This window comes from Mobula hypostoma, chromosome 13, assembly GCF_963921235.1.
Source record: "Mobula hypostoma chromosome 13, sMobHyp1.1, whole genome shotgun sequence".
In the NCBI taxonomy this organism is placed as follows: Eukaryota; Metazoa; Chordata; class Chondrichthyes; order Myliobatiformes; family Myliobatidae; genus Mobula; species Mobula hypostoma.
Window position 1 is genome coordinate 56,770,658 of NC_086109.1, and position 18,982 is coordinate 56,789,639.

The window sequence follows — 18,982 nt, forward strand, 5'->3', positions numbered from 1 at the left end:
AATTGCAACAATTACAGTAATAATAAATGCACAGCAAGGTGAACTACTTTTATGTTGTGTGGATCTTACCTAGGTGTACTGTATTTTGATATTGGCAAAATTATCAGTGTTGATAGTGAAGTGTAATTGAGTATTAATCATACTTTGGAAAGGTGATTTTAAAAGCAGATTTTGAACAGGTTATGAGCGAGAAGGCTGGAAGTGTTGGATGTTGTACTCCTGATTCTGTTCCCAGTGTTCTCCTGCTTATGAAGCAGCATGTAGTGGGAGTGATGTGAGTGTGGTACATTGTAGTGGGAGTGGCGTGAGTGTGTTACGTTGTAGTGGGAGTGGCGTGAGTGTGTTACGTTGTAGTGGGAGTGACGTGAGTGTGTTACGTTGTAGTGGAGTGACATGAGTGTGGTACGTTGTAGTGGGAGTGGTGTGAGTGTGGTGCATTGTGGTGGGAGTGACGTGAGTGTGGTATGTTGCAGCAAGAGTGATGCCAGTGTGTTAATTTTTGGTGTTTGAAATAGTCCTGAGTCAGATTGCAGGCAGTTATTCTAATGTATCAGGCTAATGTTTTTTGCTGTAGAGCTGAGAATTGTAGGCATATCTTATGTTCTTAGCACTTGAAGAGATGAAGTTAGACAGTAGATAATAGATGCAGGAGTAGGCCATTCAGCCCTTTGAGCCAGCACCACCATTCACTGTGATCACGGCTGATCATCCACAATCAGTGCCTTGTTCTTGCCTTCTCCCCATATCCCTTGACTCCGCTATCTTTCAGGGCTCTATCTAACTCTCTCTTGAAAGCATCCAGAGAATTGGCCTCCACTGCCTTCTGAGGCAGAGCATTCCACAGATCCACAACTCTCTGGGTGAAAAAGTTTTCCCTCAACTCCGTTCTAAATAGCCTACCCCTTATTCTTAAACTGTGGCCTCTGGTTCTGGACTCCCCCAACATTGGGAACATGTTTCCTGCCTCTAGTGTGTCCAATCCCTTAATAATCTTATATGTTTCAATCAGATCCCCTCTCATCCTTCTAAATTCCAGTGTATACAAGCCCAGTCGCTCCAATCTTTCAACATATGACAGTCCCACCATCCCGGGATTTAACCTCGTGAACCTACGCTGCACTCCCTCAATAGCAAGAATGTCCTTCCTCAAATTTGGAGTCCAAAGCTGCACACAGTACTCCAGGTGTGGTCTCACCAGGGTCCTGTACAACTGCAGAAGGACCTTTTTGCTCCTATAGTCAACTCCCCTTGTTATGAAGACCAACATGCCATTAACTTTCTTCACTACCTGCTGTACCTGCATGCTTACATTCAGTGACTGATGAACAAAGACACCTAGATCTCGTGTACTTCTCCTTTTCCTAACTTGACACCATTCAGGTAGTAATCTGCCTTCCTGTTCTTGCCACCAAAGTGGATAACCTCACACTTATCCACATTAAACTGCACCTGCCATGCATCTGCCCATTCACCTAACCTGTCCAAGTCACCCTGCATTCTCATAACATCCTCCTCACATTTCACACTTCCACCCAGCTTTGTGTCATCTGCAAATTTGCTAATGTTACTTTTAATCCCTTCATCTAAATCATTAATGTATATTGTAAACAGCTGCGGTCCCAGCGCTGAGCCTTGTGGTACCCCACTAGTCACTAGTCACTGAAAAGGACCCGCTAATCCCTACTCTTTGTTTCCTGTCTGCTAACCAATTTTCTATCCATGTCAGTACTCTGCCCCCAATACCATGTCCTCTAATTTTGCCCACTGGTCTCCTATTTGGGACCTTATCAAAGGCTTTCTGAAAGTCCAGGTACACCACATCCACTGGCTCTACCTTGTCCATCTTCCTAGTTACATCCTCAAAAAAATTCCAGAAGATTAGTCAAGCATGATTTCCCCTTCGTAAATCCATGCTGACTCGGACCGATCCTGTTACTGCTATCCAAATGTGTCGTAATTTCATCTTTTATAATTGACTCCAGCCTCTTTCCCACCACCGACGTCAGGCTAACCGGTCTATAATTCCCTGTTTTCTCTCTCCCGCCTTTCTTAAAAAGTGGGATAGCATTAGCTACCCTCCAATCCACAGGAACTGATCCTGAATCTATAGAACATTGAAAAATGATCACCAATGTGTCCATGATTTCCAGAGCCACCTCCTTGGATGCAGACCATCAGGCCCTGGGGATTTATCAGCCTTCAGTCCCATCAGCCTATCCAACACCGTATTCTGCCTAATGTGAATTTCCTTCAGTTCCTCCGTTACACTAGGTCCTCTGGCCACTACTGCGTCTCGAAGATTGTTTGTGTCTTCCCTAGTGAAGACAGATCCAAAGAACCTGTTCAACTCGTCTGCCATTTCCTTGTTCCCCATTTCTGGCCTCAAGGGTCCAACTTTGGTCTTAACTAATTTTTTCCTCTTCACATACCTAAAGAAGCTTTTACTATCCCCCTTTATATTCCTGGCTAGCTTACCTTCGTACCGCATCTTTTCTCCCCGTATTGCCTTTTTAGTTATCTTCTGTTGCTCTTTAAAAGTTTCCCTATCCTCTGGCTTCCCGCTCATCTTTGCTATGTTATACTTCTTCTCTTTTATTTTTATACCGTCCTTGACTTCCCTTCTCAGCCACGGTCGCCCCTTACTCCCCTTAGAATCTTTCTGCCTCTTTGGAATAAACTGATCCTGCATCTTCTGTATTGTTCCCAGAAATGCCTGCCGTTGTTGTTCCACTGTCATCCCTGCTAGGGTATCTTTCCAGTCAACTTTGGCCAGCTCTTCCCTCATGGCTCCATAGTTCCCTTTGTTCAACTGTAATACTGTCACTGCTGATTTTCCCTTCTCCCTCTCAAATTGTAGATCAAAACTTATCATATTATGGTCACTACCCCCTAATGGCTCCTTTACCTCGAGTCCCCTTGTCAAATCCGGTTCATTACACAACACCAGACATCCCACCCTGCAAAAACTCATTTCAGGGAGGTAGCATCATCAATTTGCGGGAGACTTCCGGGAGAGGTGGGATGTCTGCAATAGGTAGCTCCTTAGCAGCTGGCCAGCTAGTTTAAATAACGTTAGCTTTGCTTATGAACGAATGACACCTGTTAAACTCGCATCAACATGTCTTTTACAGTCTTAACCCACCATGGGCAATAGAAAAGTCACTGTTGCAAACAGTGCAGCGAGCAACACTGTCATTATTTTGACCCCTATTAGGCAGGGATACACTTTAGTGTAGTCTGGGGTGACGTACGTTTTATATTTTTTTGGAACACTCTGCCATGGCGCGCGCGCTCTCTCTCTCTCTCTCTCTCTCTCTCTCTCTCAGTCACTCACGCACTCTCGCTTGCTTTCTCTCTCGCTCTCGCGCTCTCTCTTGCTTTTCTCTCGCTTGCTCTCAAAAAAATTGATTTCCGTGATATTGTATATAATTTGCGGGCATCAGGGAGCCGCTATTAATATGCGGGAGACCCCTGGAAGCTCCGGGAGAGGTGGGATCTCTGCAACACTAAATTGAGAATTGCCTTCTCCCTGATAGGCTCCAGTACAAGCTACTCTAATAATCCATCTCGGAGGCACTCCACTAACTCCCTTTCTTGGGGTCCAGCACCAACCTGATTTTCCAAGTCTACCTGTATGTTGAAATCCCCCATAGCAATTGTAGCATTACCTTTGCGACATGCCAATTTTAACAGTTGTGTTTGTAACAACTGAAAATACTTCTAAACCACTGTTGGGTTTGTTCAGTGCAATCATACAATACCTTGGCTTCTGTTGCATTTTGCTTCTACAGAGGACTTGGTTAATTGGGTCATCAGTTAATCAGGGCAGCTGCTTATTTGGGATAACTCAAAGAACAAAAGATTAATCAAGAAAACTGCAAATTTTCTGGGATTCCCTTTGTTTATTTGGGACACAATGCTGCTTAATTGGGACAGGTGATTGTTGCAAACAGTTTCTAACTACTTTCAGTCGTGTGCACTTGTGAGACTGTCAGTCACTACCCTGTGCTTAAAAAATATGCATCAGTTGCATGTATTTATATTGCTATCTATTTGGACTGATGGGCACTGGTTCACAAAGCAGTGAGTTTTGATTTTTTTTTATTTTTACCACGAAAAATTTTCAGAACCATGCCAAGATACCACAAAAAATATCTGATATGACACTAGCCAAAAGATTACCATACTGGACCAAATTAAAAGCCATCTGGCTAACGCCACTCATTGCCAGCTGGTAGATATAACTGGAGTGACAAAATCTATAATTGTAAGATCAACTCTAAAAAGAAGGGGCGTTACGTGAGGGACAACAGGAAACATCCCAAAAATGAAGCTGGGAAGGCAAGGATTTAGATGTCGAAGAGGCCGTCTATCAATGATTTCCCATTGTAACTGGATGAGGTGTGTGTGTGTCAGTGGACCAATGTTTTAAAACAGAACAAGTCAAAGGAGCTGCCTAAGAAGATGATCACAAAGACTTTAAAGCCACAGATGGTCGGTTGTCTCGATGGAAATGTTGGCACCACATTAACTTCAAGGAAACACATAGCCAGGAGGATAGTGCTGATGCTGTAAGTGCAGAAACTTGGAAATCTGCAAAACTCTTGACTTGCTGATGAAATGGACCATTTTTTTTTCATCCTGCCATGGTGAACAGTTCCCTTGGCTTAAAACATGCAATGCTATCAAGTTCAAAGAAAGCAATGGATCGATTATCTGGACTAGGTGTCTGAGCTGATTTTGTTCATTTACAGTCAATCAAAAGGACACGTACACTGGCAAATTCCTCAATTGTCAAATTTTAGGAACTAATTCACAGTTCCATAGTACTGTAGTAGTATTTCTAGTGTTCTAATTTGTTCTCTATTTCATTACATAATTTGTTACTCACTTAAATGATAGTTTGTCTTCTTTATATCTATTAATTATTTCAGTGAAACTTTGGCTGATTGGAGCAGTCGCTTAATTGGGCAAAATGTATTGGTCCTGATGTGTCCCAATTAACTCGTATTTGGAAATTTTGGGAAATAAATAATGAAAACTGCAGTCACAAATTTTAAAAGCACAAAATATCACAACTTCCAAGGAAATTAAAGTTAAGCTTTTACATGAGAACAACTCGTGACTGATTAGAAAAGGGAAATATATAATGACATTTTTGGGCAATTTCAATACTACACCCTTTGAAGTACCGTCCTTGAATGAATTTTCACGAGTTCTGGTGGGACCTGTGCCTGATCATTTAACTCTTTCTTTGACAGATTGAACAAATGCGAAGTGAGCTTTTCCAAGAAAGAGCAGCAAAACAAGATCTGGAATGTGACAAGGTTTCACTAGAGAGACAGGTATTTTATTGGAATTAAGTTGGACTTCTTTCGGTGCAGAGTTGATGTTCAATATTACACTACAAATGAGTGAAAACACCAACTCATGTAGTGATACATAGCAGTTTCGACGAAGTAATAATAATTAGCAAAGATGCTAAGTTGGAAATGATTGGGCAAACATTTGGTTAAATTCTTTGCCAGATTAACTGTGTGTTTTTGGTTTATCTCCCTTGTTGATTTAATGTACCATTGGCATTTGGGTTCAGTAGCTGTCCAACCTTGGGAATACAGATGGGAATGACAGATCTTACGATTCCTTATGCCTCCCACCCTGTGCCTCTTTTAGTTTGAAGTCACGGTTTCGTGTTCTGGTTGTTGTAATGTTAACAGATCAGAAGCAGATAGTTATTAAAGCTCTCCTGCTCAGTGTCACATGTTGCTGAGTTTTTAGCCATTGAAAGGAAGATGTTACACAACTCCTCAAGCAGTGAAATTGAAGTACATTTTTGTAACAAACACAAAATACTGTAGGAGCTCAGCAGTTCAGGCAGCATCTATGCAGAGGATTGAACAGCTGACAATTTGGGCCGAGACCCATCATCAGGACTTCAGAGGAAAGGGGAAGAAGTGAGAATAAGAAGGTGTGGGGTGGGGGAGGATGATGTGAAGAGCTGGGAGATGATACATGGAAGAGATAAAGGGCTGAAGAAAAAGGAATCTGATGGGAGAAGAGAGTGGACCATGGGAGAAAGGGAAGGAACAGGGGCACCGGAGATGATGGGCAGCTGAGGAGAAGAGAAGAGCGAATAAGAGAGCCAGATTGGGAAATGGAAAAAAGAGAGAAGTGGGAGTGGGGTGGAAGGAGTGTGGGGGGTGTGGTGGAGAAATGACTGGAAGTTAGAGAAATCGACATTTTTGCTGGGAGGTTGGAAGCAACCCAGATAGAATATGAGGTGTTGCTCTTCCAACCTGATAGTGACCGTAGAGAAGGCCATGGGCTGACATGTTGGAATGGGCATGGAAAGTAGAATTAAGGTGGATGGCCACCAGGAAAGCCTGCCTTTTCTGGCGGACAGAGCGAAGGTGCTCAATCAAGTGCCCCCCCCCCCCCAATCTATGCCAGGTCTCACCGATGTAGAGGCCACACCGGGAACACTGGATACCACAGTCAACTCCGACAGGCTTGCAGGTGAAGTGTTGCTTCACCTGAAAGAACTGTTTGAGGCCTGAATGATGGAGAGGGAGGAGGGTTTGGGGAGGTGTAGCATTTGTCCCACTTGCAGGGAGATCAGTGTGGAGGAGTGAGTGGGCCAGCGAGTCACTGAGGGAGTGACTTTTTGTAATATTGATAATGAGTAGGCCAGTGAGTCACTGAGCGAGTGACTTTCTGTAATATTGATAATCCAGCGATGGTTGAGAGCAGGAATGAAGAACTGAGGAGGGTACAATAACTGTGTTTTATAATATAATTATGTGAAATGGATGACGACCAAGTTTAGTGTTTCGGATGAATGAATATAAGCTTGTGGGTGGGGTGGGGTGGGGAAGGGAAGGGGTGCCACACCAGTCATCTTTGAGTGGAGGAAATAATGTCAGGAATTGCTCCCCAGTGTTCATTTATGGAAAGGAAGGAGTAGCTGAGTGATGCTGTGTCTCCAAACACCTCAGAGATGCATTTGCATCGGCTTTCTGTGAGAAGCTGATGTAATCTAACCTCCACTCAAAAGGCAAGGGCTTGCATTGTGTTTAAACTGCTCACTCTTCCGGAATGCACACTTTCTTGAGTACAATGGGATGTCCAGCTGAGTTAAAGATTCTCTATTAATGAACGCGGTAGAGCAGTTTCTGAAAATATAATATACTCTATTATTTCCAGTGTGCTTTCTTTCTGTCTGAACTCTGCCATGAAATTATTTACAAAGAAAACACAATTGATTGTGGTCACTGTACAAATAGTGATGGACTTGAAAAATACTTGAATTTGGTTATGACCCTAGGATCAAAAGCCTCTGCTAATACAAGCTGCTGTTGTCCATCTCTGCAGACCTGGTGCTTGCCATCTGTTCATGTGTTGTACTGCTGGATAACATTGTGCTCTGATAATATTCACAAGTAGAATATCTTCCACTGGTATTGCCTATTTACTAGTGAAAGGAAAGGAAATGTTATTAATTTCTGTTAATTATTGGACAAAGACTTCTCACCAAAAAAACTTGCAGCCATCTTCGCTGGCAAAGTAGAATATCCAAATGTGATCCATGATGGGGTCCAGCTGTTCCCAATTAGTGTTACTGTCTGATTTTTAAAACGAGAGATAACTCAGAAACGTGAAATTCATTAAAACATGATCTAGTTACGATATGTACACTTTTCTTTGAGTAAGTGAAGTTGAAATGCTTCACATTAAAGCATGTTTTTGAAATTTTGAAAAGCAAGTTGCAGGTTCATAATTATGAGATGTGTGACAACAGTATACTCAGTTTTGGAAATAATTTTGATTAGAATATTTAATCACAGCACAAGGACCTGAAGAGCAGAATTGCATACCTAGAAGGTTCTCAGAAACAGAATAAAGAAGGGATTGTTACTCAGCTTGAAGCAAGAGTCCAAGAGTTGGAAGAACGTCTTGAGGAAGAGGAAAGGTAAGAAATGATGTTCCCTAAAATAGGATCAGTCCAACCTCAGAGTCTGTTTTGCCAAAACAAAACACATGTTAATGTAAACAACAGGAATTCTGCAGATGCTGGAAATTCAAGCAACACACATAAAAGTTGCTGGTGAACGCAGCAGGCCAGGCAGCATCTCTAGGAAGAGGTGCAGTCGACGTTTCGGGCTGAGACCCTTCGTCAGGACTAACTGAAAGAAGAGCTAATAAGAGATTTGAAAGTGGGAGGGGGAGGGGGAGATCCAAAATGATAGGGGAAGACAGGAGGGGGAGGGATGGAGCCAAGAGCTGGAAAGTTGATTGGCAAAAGGGATATGAGAGGATCATGGGACAGGAAGCCCAGGGAGAAAAACATTTGGACAGACAAGTCCCCAGGACCCTGGTTACTATGGGGAGCGGAGGAAGATTACTCTGATGGTAATCTTTGCACCCTTTCTAGTCACAGGAGTAGTGCCAGAGGATTGGAGGATGGCAAATGTTGCTCAATTGTTCAAGAAAATAATGGGGATAATTCTGGGAATTAGCGCATCCTACATCAGCGGTGGGCAAATTAATGAAGAAGATTTTTAAGGAAAGGACCTACAGACATTTGGAAAAGCATAGTCTTTTTAGAGATGGTCAGCATGGCTATGTGAGGGTTAAGTTGTGCCTCATGAGACTGATTGTATTTTTCAAGGAGGTGACAAAGTAAATTGATGAAGGTAGAGTGGTGGATGAATTTTAATAAAGTGTTTGACAAGGTTCCCCTTGGAAGGCTCATCCAAAAGATCATGAGGCATGGGATCCATGGAAACTTGGCTATGTGTATTCAGAACTGGCTTGCCCACAGAAAGCGGAGGGTGGTGGTAGATGGAGCAAATTCTGCCTGGACGTCAGTGATCAGTGGTGTTCTGTAGGATCTGTTCAGGGACCTCTGCTCTTTGTGATTTTTATAAGTGATTTGTATGGTGAAGTGGAAGGTTGGTCTGTAAGTTTGCAAATGACATGGAGGTTGGTGGTGCCGTGGATAGTGTACAAGGTTGTTGCAGGTTCCAACAGGATGCAGTATTAGATGGAAAAGTAAAAGATGGAGTTCAGTTCAAGAAATTGTGAAGTGATACACATTGAAAAATCGCACTTGAAGGCTGAGTTAAAGGTTAGTAGGAGGACTTTTAACACTGTGGAGGAATAGAAGAATCTGGAGGTCCAAGTCCATAAATATCTCAAAGTTGCCGCACAAGTTGTTAGGATGGTTAAGAAGGTGTGTAGTGTGCTGGCCTTCATTAATCGGGAGATTGAGTTCAAGTGCTGTGACATAACATCACAGCTCTCAAAACTGGTTAGACCACATTTGGAATATTGTGTTCAGTCCTAGTTGTCTCATTATAGGAAGGATATAGAAGCTTTAGAGAGGGTGCAGAGGTGACTTACTAGGATGCTGCCTGGATCAGAAAGCTTGTCTTATGAGGAGAGATTCAGTGAGCTAGGGCTTTTCTCTTTGGGGCAAAGGAAGATGAGAGGCAACTTGATAGAGGTGTATAAAAGAATGAGAGACATATATAAAGTGAATAGCTAGTACCTTTTTCCCAGGGTGGCAATGGTTAGTGCCAGAGAATATCCATTGAAGGTGAGTGGAGGAAGTTTAGGAGAGATGTCAGAGGTAGGTTTTTCTGTGTCTGTCTCTGTTTTTCAATAATCCAATTATATCTCTTTGTTCTACTGTGAATGCTAGCATGGAAATGAATTTCCGGGTGGATATGGTGATATTTACGTACAGTATCTACTTTGAACTTTGAATTTTGACAAAGAGATTGGTCAGTGCCTGGAACACACTGCTGGGTGGTGGTTGAGGCTGGTACAATAGGGACATTTAAGAGACTCCTAGCTGTGTCAGAGGGAAAGGTTAGATTGATTGTGGAGTAGGTTTTTATTGGTTGGCACATTGTGGGCTGAAGTTCTGTGTTCTCTTTCTAGCATCTGCAAAGGTTTTGTTTTTAGGTAATTCCAACAGCAATGAAATAAATGTGCGATGTACTTGATTAGGTTGAGTTGTTCTCCGATCTTGGCAATTTACTTACAAATGTTTCATCCCCACGCAAGGAGACATCACCGGTGCATTGCTGATTGTGGTGTGTCCTCTGAATGCTTGGCCTTTGCATAGTTTTCAATCAGCTGCTTGGATGTCATTTTGGAAACTCGACTGTGATATGGGTGAGGAAATTTCGTCGCTGGTTGGCTGTGTGATGAACTTTGTGCGTTGTGATCCATGCTATTGACAGATACTATTTAATTCTGAAATCTCACCAGTCCCTCCTGAAATAAGGAATATTATTACAGTGATATCGACTTAAAAATGGGAGATGGCTTTACAGAAATGTGAATTTATCCATGTGGAATTTGCTTTAATTGTGTAGAGAACCATTAGTGGCAGTGACAGGAGAATTGTGTGCATTGTCCTCGCATAAATCACCCATAATAGTCCCACCCTTGGATTCAGTTCTTGCTGTGCTGTTGCTCTGAATGTACTAGTGGGGTTGTCATTGCTGCCTTTCCTTAATGAGTAAAAAGCTGAATAAATTAATGAAGTTATTAAAGCAAAATTAATAAAATTAAGAATTTAAATCCTGCATCCATGTTAATAATTTGGATGAGGATGTAGACAGTGTGATATTGTTATTGTTATCAGGTTATTAATGTCACATATACTGAGAACAGTCAAAAGCTTTGTTTTGCTCAGTAGCCATACAGATCATTTCAAAACACAGTGCTTTAAGGTAGTACAGGGATAAAGCAATAACAAAATGCAGAATAGAGTGTTACAGTTGTAGAGAAAGTGCAGTGCAGGTAGACGATATGGTGCAAAGGGCTTGACGATGCAGATTGTGAGATCAAGGATACTTGGTTAGTTCAAGAGTTTTAGAAAAGTGAGATAGAAGATGACCTTGAGCCTGGTGGGACATGTTTTCCAGCTTAAGTGATTGTATGTGCAGAGTAGGAGCGGTCTTTAATTGTGTTTTACTTTGGCAGTGAGAAGTAGATGGAGTCCATGGAGGGGAGGCTATTGTTCGTGATGGGCTGAACTTTGTCCATAACTCTGCAAGGCCTAGCTGCTATGGCCAAGAAAGTACAGGTTTCCCCTGCCATCCGAAGGTAAAGCATTCCTATGAAACAGTTCGTAAGCCGAAATATCGTAAAGCGAAGAAGCAATTACCATTTATTTATATAGGAAAAATTTGTGAGCGTTCACAGACCCAAAAATAACCTACCAAATCATGCCAAGTAACACATAAAACCTAAAATAACAGTAACATATAGTAAAAGCAGGAATGATATGATAAATACACAGCCTATATAAAGTAGAAATACTTTTCCACAATCATTACTGCACTGTTCTCCGTAGCGAAAATCTCACGCAAGCGCTGTTGGCAAAAACACGGCGCAAGCGCTGTCCAGTAACCTTTAAGCTATGAAGCTGTCAAATCATATCAAATAACACGTAAAAATACACAGCCGATATAAAGTAGAAATAATGTATGTACAGTGTAGTATCACTTACCGGAATTGGTTCAGCGCCGAGCACACGGATGATGGTGTGTTAGACTGAGTCATCGCAGGTTGCGTGGTGCAGTGGCCCCCACCCTCCGGGCACCAACTGATACCGATCCGCGAAGCATGCAGGGGTGCAGCGGTAGCCGGGAGGCACACAGCACATCTTTAAGAAAGAAGCTGAAATAAACATGCTAATTAATTAGGTGCCGCCCGGCACGTAATTGTCGGCCCAGATCAGTGCCGATTTCCGATTGCATTGTCTCTGATCTGGGCCGACAGTTACGTGTCGGGCGGCACCTAATTAATTAGCATGTTTATTTCGCAAACAACAGGAATTCTGCAGATGCTGGAAATTCAAGCAACACACATAAAAGTTGCTGGTGAATGCAGCAGGCCAGGCAGCATCTCTAGGAAGAGGTGTAGTCGACGTTTCAGGCCGAGACCCTTCGTCAGGACGGCCTTGCGTTCACCAGCAACTTTTATGTGTGTTGCATGTTTATTTCGGCTTTTTTCTTAAAGATGTGCTGTGTGTCTCCCGGCTACTGCTGCATTCTCCGCGAATCGCGGGGTGGTGGGACACTGGGGTGTCATCTCGTCGTCTGTTTCCATTAGAGCAGAAAGGTCATCTTCTCCTGTGACTGCCTGCCTCGATGTCAAAGGTCGAGGTTCGTCATCTGCTGTGGCTGATGTGGAAGGCTTGCTTGACTGCTGAGCCTCGCGCATTTTTCTATCATACAGTTCTTTGTAAGGACTCAAACCATCCTGCAAATATCCCCTAAACCTACGTACCCTTTCAAAGTTAAAGTCGTACTTTATCACTGCAGCAAAAATCTCACGTAGTTGCTTCATGTTCAGTTCCTGGACGACTTCATTTTCAGTTCGTTTGCTACTGCATTCGGTTTTGATTGTTATCCTTTCCTCTTCCAATTGCATCAGCTCTTCATCTATCAGTTCTTGGTCATGGAATGCAAAACCTCTTCAACATCATGTTCGTCAGCTTCCACAAGCCAAACTCACTTTGTCCTTGCTTCATTCACCACAATCGAAACGCTTAATTATGTCTAGTTTTACACTAAGTGTAACACTCTTACGAGCTCTTTTAGGCTTTTCCAATACCTTAGAACTCATCTTGCAAACGGCTGCTCACAGGCACGTGTTTAAGCAACGCCGGTGAGATTGCAGTTCTGAATCCAGGGGAGAGCGGCTGCTTGGAGCGCGCGCTGCCTTTTATCGCGCGCTGATTTTCCCCGTGCACTGCTTTTTTTTCGTAACAGTGAAAACACCTTCTGAAAGCGAAAACAGGGTACTAATGTAGGTCTTTCGTAACAGTGAGGTTTCGTAAAGTGAACGATCGAAAAGCGGGGGACACTTGTATACCAGTGCCTCTACTTCCTCAGAAGTTTAAAGAAATGTGGCATGTCCCAACTGATCTTCACCAATTTTTATAGATTCACCATTGCAAGCATTCTCTCCCAATGTATCACAGCTTGGTAGAGCCACTGCTCTAGGCTGTAACATCTACGTTACTGGACCATGATAAGCTATTGGTGCAGCCTCCTCTACATGGGTGAGATCCAGTGTAAATTTGGGAACCACTTCATCAACCATCTCCGCTCCATTCTCCACAAGCGGAACTTTGCAGTGGCTAAACATTTTAATTCCCATTCCCATTCTGACATGTTGTGCTGAGGAGAGGTCATCATCAGGGTGCATGCAGGAACAGCACCTTGTATTCTGTCTGGGTAGCCTCCAACCTGATGGCATGCATATTAATTTCTCCTTCCCATAAAAAAAACATACTGCCCCACTCTATTCTGCACTCTGACCTTTTACCTCTTCTCACCTGCCTATCATTTCCCCTGGGTCCCCTCCTCCTTCATTTGTTGCTAGAGGGATTGAATTTAAGATCAGGGAGATTGTGCTGCAACTGTACAGTGTAGTGGTGAGACCGCACCTGGAATACTGTGTGCAGTTCTGGTCTCCGTACTTGAGGAAGGATATACTGGCTTTGGAGGTGGATTCATTCTATCTATTCATTTCCACAGATGCTGCCTGACCTGCTGAGTTTCTCCAGCATTTTGTTTGTGTTGCATTGGTGATGCTGGTTATTGAGTTTGTGGATGACATCGAAATTTACAATCAGAATCAAAATCAGCTCATGGCCAGTGAAGAAGGTCATCTAAGATTAGTGTAAAGTGTAAAGTGATGCATTTTGATTCAGATTTCTTTATTTATCTATCACCCGTACACTAAAACATGCAGAGGGGTGTGTCATTTATGTTAACGACCAGTAGAACCTAGGAAGGTGCTGAGGGCAGCCCACAAGTTGCCATACATTCTGGCAGCATTGTAGCCTGCCCAGAATGCTTGGTGGAAGGATACAGAACGCAACAAACCACAATTAGTAACAAAACAACAACAGCAAAACAAGCCTCTTTCCTCCCTCCCACATAAACAAACAGTCAACTAACTATGGGATAGGTTTTCAGTCGCTAGTCTTTGGCTATTGGGCTTCAACTTCCAGACGACTGATTGACCTTCGGGCTCTGCTCTTCGGTTTCAATCCTGGGACTAGCCAATGATGGAATCCTAAACTCTAGGCCTGAACTACAGGTATACTCACTGACTAGCCTTTGTGCCTCCTGCTTGCACAGATTCCTGGTCACTGGCCTTTGAGCACAGAGTGGAGGCCTGGGCTCTGGATGTGCTTCTTCACCTGTCCACATCGCTGGACTTGGAATGTGGAGCGCAGAGCAGAGACATGACCTCTAACTCTCCCACATCGCTGTCCCTATAACCTAACCTGACCACCTACTCCCATCTCTGTACCCATAACCACCCCTATGAACTTTAAAAAAGATACCTAAGTCTGAGCCACGATCTCAACGAAGAATGCAGCTTGACAGAGGTGGAGACCAGATATCCTGCAAGAAAAAAGACCAGAGATTCTGCGGTTAAAGTAAAATTTTAGGTTAAAGCAGGGCAGGACATGCACTGTAAATGATCATGCCCTGGGGATAGTTGTAGATTAGACAGACCTGGGAATACAAGTACATTGTTGCTGGGAAGTGATAATACAGGGTGGTGAAGAAGGCATTTGGCATGCTCACCTTCATTAGTCAGCACATCCAATACAAGAGTTGGGATACCAGGTTTCAACTGTACAAGATAATAGTGAGGCCACACTTGGAGTACTGTGCACAGTTTTAGTTTCTAACTATAGGAAGGATGTTGTGAAGCTATAAGGTTGCGGAAAACAGTCACAAGGATATTGCCGGGATTGGTTGCTGTGAGTTATAAGGAGAGACTGGATAGGCTGGGACTGTTTTCCCTGGAATGAAGAATGAGATTTCTGAAATCATGAGGAATGTAGATAAGGTCACCATCTTTTATCGAGTGTGAGTGAGTCAAAAACTACAGGGCATAGGTTTAAAGTGAGAGGGGAAAAATTTAAAGGGGACCAGAGGGGCAAGTTTTCATACAGATGGTGGTGGCTATACAGAATGACCTACCATTGGAAATGGTAGAAATGGTATAATTATAATTTTGAGAGAGATTTAGATTCATATGTAGATAGGAAAGGTTTATAATATGGGCCAAACGCAGGCAAATGGGATTAGTATAGTTATTCTAGTCAAATGGACTGCTTGTGCTCTATGACTCTAGTTGATTTAACACATAAGTATATAACAAGAATAAGTATATAAGTATATAATAAAATAACAAGAAATAGCTCGTCTCAGCTCACCTTTTGATGTTATTCAATGATGGCCTTTGAACAAATGGGTCAGAAGAGATGCACCATTGTGGCTAGTGGCTAGCAGCTAGCTGAGAGCCTAGAAATAAAGTGTATCCAGGTCCTTGGCTTAGTGACTCACATAGTGGGCCATAGACTAAGATGGGAGTCAGACGCAGTGTGTTTGCAACAGTTCTAACCCACCCAGCAGCAAGTTCCATCCATTAATTTAGTTCCTGTACAGAACTCCATGCTGCAAATCAATTCCCTTAAAATGAAAGACTCCAGGTACAACCAGACTTGACACTTGGCTCCAGCAATACATTCTTGTGGCCTAATTCAGATTAAGAAACTCATGGTTAACTTGGTATCCTCAATCCAAAGATTGATTAGTTAAAATTATTTTAATTTGATTTATTTTCAAATCAACTTGAGCAAATTAAATTGAGTTTCAAAAATGCTTCAGCCAGGATCATTCCCCTGGTTAGTCAGGTTTCAACCAGGAGTCAAGTTGAACGCCCAGTGTGTGTCTCATAACACAGCCCAGGCATCTGGTTCCTACTACAAACTCCATTTCCAGAAAAGTTGGGATATTTTCCAAAATGCAATAAAAACAAAAATCTGTGATATGTTAATTCACGCGAACCTTTATTTAACTGACAAAAGTGCAAAGAAAAGATTTTCAATAGTTTTACTGACCAACTTAATTGTATTTTGTAAATATACACAAATTTAGAATTTGATGCTGCAACACACTCAACAAAAGTTGGGACAGAGTTAAAATAAGATTGAAAAGTGCACAGAATATTCAGGTAACACCGGTTTGGAAGACTCCACATTAAGCAGGCTAATTGGTAGCAGGTGAGATATCATGACTGGGTATAAAAGTAGCATCCATCAAAGGCTCAGTCTTTGCAAGCAAGGATGGGTCGTGGCTCACCCCTTTGTGCCAAAATTCGTGAGAGAATTGTTAGTCAGTTCAAAAGGAACATTTCTCAATGCAAGATCAGGAGTACTTCGGAAAACTATTGTCACTCAACACAGTCCGTTGCTGCATCCATGTATTACGCAAGGAGGAAGCCATACATCAACTCTATGCAGAAACGCCAGCGAGTTCTCTGGGCCGGAGCTCATCTCAGATGGACTGAAAGACTGTGGAACCGTGTGCTGTGGTCAGATGAGTCCACATTTCAGCTAGTTTTCAGAAACAACGGGCGTCAAGTTCTCCATGCCAAAGATGAAAACGACCATCCAGATTGTTATCAGCGAAAGGTGCAAAAGCCAGCGTCTGTGATGGTATGGGGGTGTATCAGTGCCCACAGCATGGGTGAGTTGCATGTATGTGAAGGTACCATTGACTCTGAGGCGTATATTAGGATTTTAGAGAGACATATGTTGCCATCAAGGCGATGTCTCTTCCCAGGATGTCCATGCTTATTTCAGCAGGACAATGCCAGTCCACCTTCTGCACGGGCTACAACAGCGTGGCTTTGTAGACACAGAGTGCGTGTGCTTGACTGGCCTGCTGCCAGTCCAGATCTATCTCCTCTTGAAAATGTATGGCGCATCATGAAGAGGAGAATCAGACAACGGAGACCACGGACTGTTGAGCAGCTGAAGTCTTATATTAAGCAAGAATAGACAAAATTTCGAATTGCAAATCTACTACAATTAGTATCCTCAGTTCCAAAAAAATTAAAAAGTGTTATTAAAAGGAAAGGTGATGTAACACAATGGTAAACATGCCTCTGTCCCAACTTTTGTTGAGTGTGTTGCAGCCATCAAATTCTAAGTTGTGTATGTTTACAAAATTCAATTAAGTTGGTCAGTAAAACTATTGAAAATCTTTTCTTTGTGCTTTTGTCAGTTAAATAAAGGTTCACGTGAATTAACATATCACAGATTTTTGTTTTTATTGCATTTTGGAAAATATCCCAACTTTCTGGAAATGGGGTTTGTAAATCCCACCAACCCCATTGATCTTGCTTGCACATACTCCAATTCTGACATAATTTGTTATTTTTTGTTCTGCCTGTACCTTAATGTTACAGGACAGCCAAAAGGCCTGTTCCTGGGGTTGGAGGACTGTGTGTGTGTGGGTAGTCGAGAGGGAGGAATGGGGCTTGTTTTGCTGTTTTTGTTTGTTTGTGTTCTGTGTTGCTCTGTTGAGCATTGTGGGCATGCAATGTTGGTGCCGGAATGTGTGTCTCCTGCACATCCTTAGGTTGTGTGAGTTGTTAATGCAAGTGATGCATTTCACTGTATGTTTCGATGTACGTATGATACATAAATGAATCTGAAAATCTTAGTGAAGGATGTAGCAGGCTTGTGGGTGATGGGTCCTGGTGCTGTGATTTTTAAAAAATGTTGTTGTTTTCTACTTGTCCAGTCTTGATCCATTTATTTCAAATACATTTAAAAGTAGAGTTTCCTTCCTTGAAAATCTGCTTCAAAGTGATTTTTCCAGCCAGCGAAAAGCTGAATCAACATGAGTTTGGCATAGATGTTAAAAAGTCGACATTGAGGAAGGAGATTTAGCAAAATCGGAAGAGCTTGTTCCCAAGGCACAAACTGTTGGCAAGCTGATGAAAATATTTGACTGTGGATGTAACAATAATGCTGTTAAGGAAATGAAGTAATGCATAATGAGAAGTAGCGCTTCCTGGAGACTGGATCAGGAGCGAAAAATATAATCGCCATTTGCACACAGAAAGAAAGCAATTTGTGTTGATAGATTTGTGTCGATAAATGACATCTGGTTTAATAGATGGCATTCATACCTGCGTCAAAATGGATAATTCAGAAAAAGTGCAATAAAACCAGGACTAGCAATATATCCATGTCAGCAAAACTGCCCTGCTGCAGCTGTAAGCAGGTTTCCAGGAATGAGCTTGTATAGTGAGCTGAGATTAAAGTGCTGTCTTGTGGTGGAGCTCCAGCATTGCCTTGTTTCTGCAATGATTTATTTTCCCCTAATACATTGTTTTGGGCTATCTAGTTACAGCTATTAATTCCTCGGCAGTGTAAGCTGCAGTCATCCCATTGGACCAAGGTGCTGCTCTCTATTACTAAAGTCTCCCTCTTCAACTAGTCTTTGAGTCGTCTGATTTAAAAGCTCTGCACGGTTCTGTTGAATTTTCATTGCTAGTGCTCCTGAGAAGTGAGTGAGATCATAGTGTTTTTTCAGTGTAAACAATCAATGTAGATACTGCAAATCAATGTACAAATTGCAGCAGAACACTATAGGAAGGTTGACACGGTCAATGTAATACTGACTCTGGGATCTTCCTATCATGGGTGCAATTCAAATGTGTTTTTAATAACCTTTTCAGAGAAAGATCTGCTCTGCAGCTGAACAATCGTAAACTTGAAAGAAAGGCCAAGGAGTTGATGCTGCAAATAGATGATGAACGTCTCCATCTGACAGACCAAAAGGATCAGGTATGTGAAACGCTAGAGATGACATTCTCTGGCAATAAGTGGGAGATACTGGAGGGAGGGAGACCTGTGAAGCTTTCAGTTCCTGAGAATCACTGTAACACTAAGAATCTGTACTAGGCTTAGTTGGGAACAACTAGGCTAGAATCACTATGAAAACTGATATTTATAATTAGCACATCTGATTCCAGTTGGTGAGCATTTAAGCAGAATCCGTTTGCAATAAAAAGCAAAGAACTGCGGGTGTCAAAATTAAAACAGAAACTACTGGAAATTGGGTTTTGTTGG

General features: G+C 42.4%; 1 protein-coding gene across 7 annotated transcripts in view; it reads left to right on the forward strand.

Moving 5' to 3' along the window:
• cgnl1 (cingulin-like 1) overlaps positions 1-18,982 on the forward strand; it is a 218,847-nt gene that overhangs the window by 183,872 nt on the left and 15,993 nt on the right. For 6 of the 7 annotated variants that reach the window (XM_063065732.1, XM_063065731.1, XM_063065729.1 and 3 more), the window contains exons 15-17: positions 5,262-5,345; positions 7,845-7,969; positions 18,589-18,697. In XM_063065732.1, coding sequence (XP_062921802.1) covers positions 5,262-5,345; positions 7,845-7,969; positions 18,589-18,697 — 318 coding nt within the window. Of the gene's footprint in view, positions 1-5,261; positions 5,346-7,844; positions 7,970-10,998; positions 11,290-18,588; positions 18,698-18,982 lie in introns of those variants that run through there. The other variant, XM_063065735.1, reaches the window with a different exon arrangement.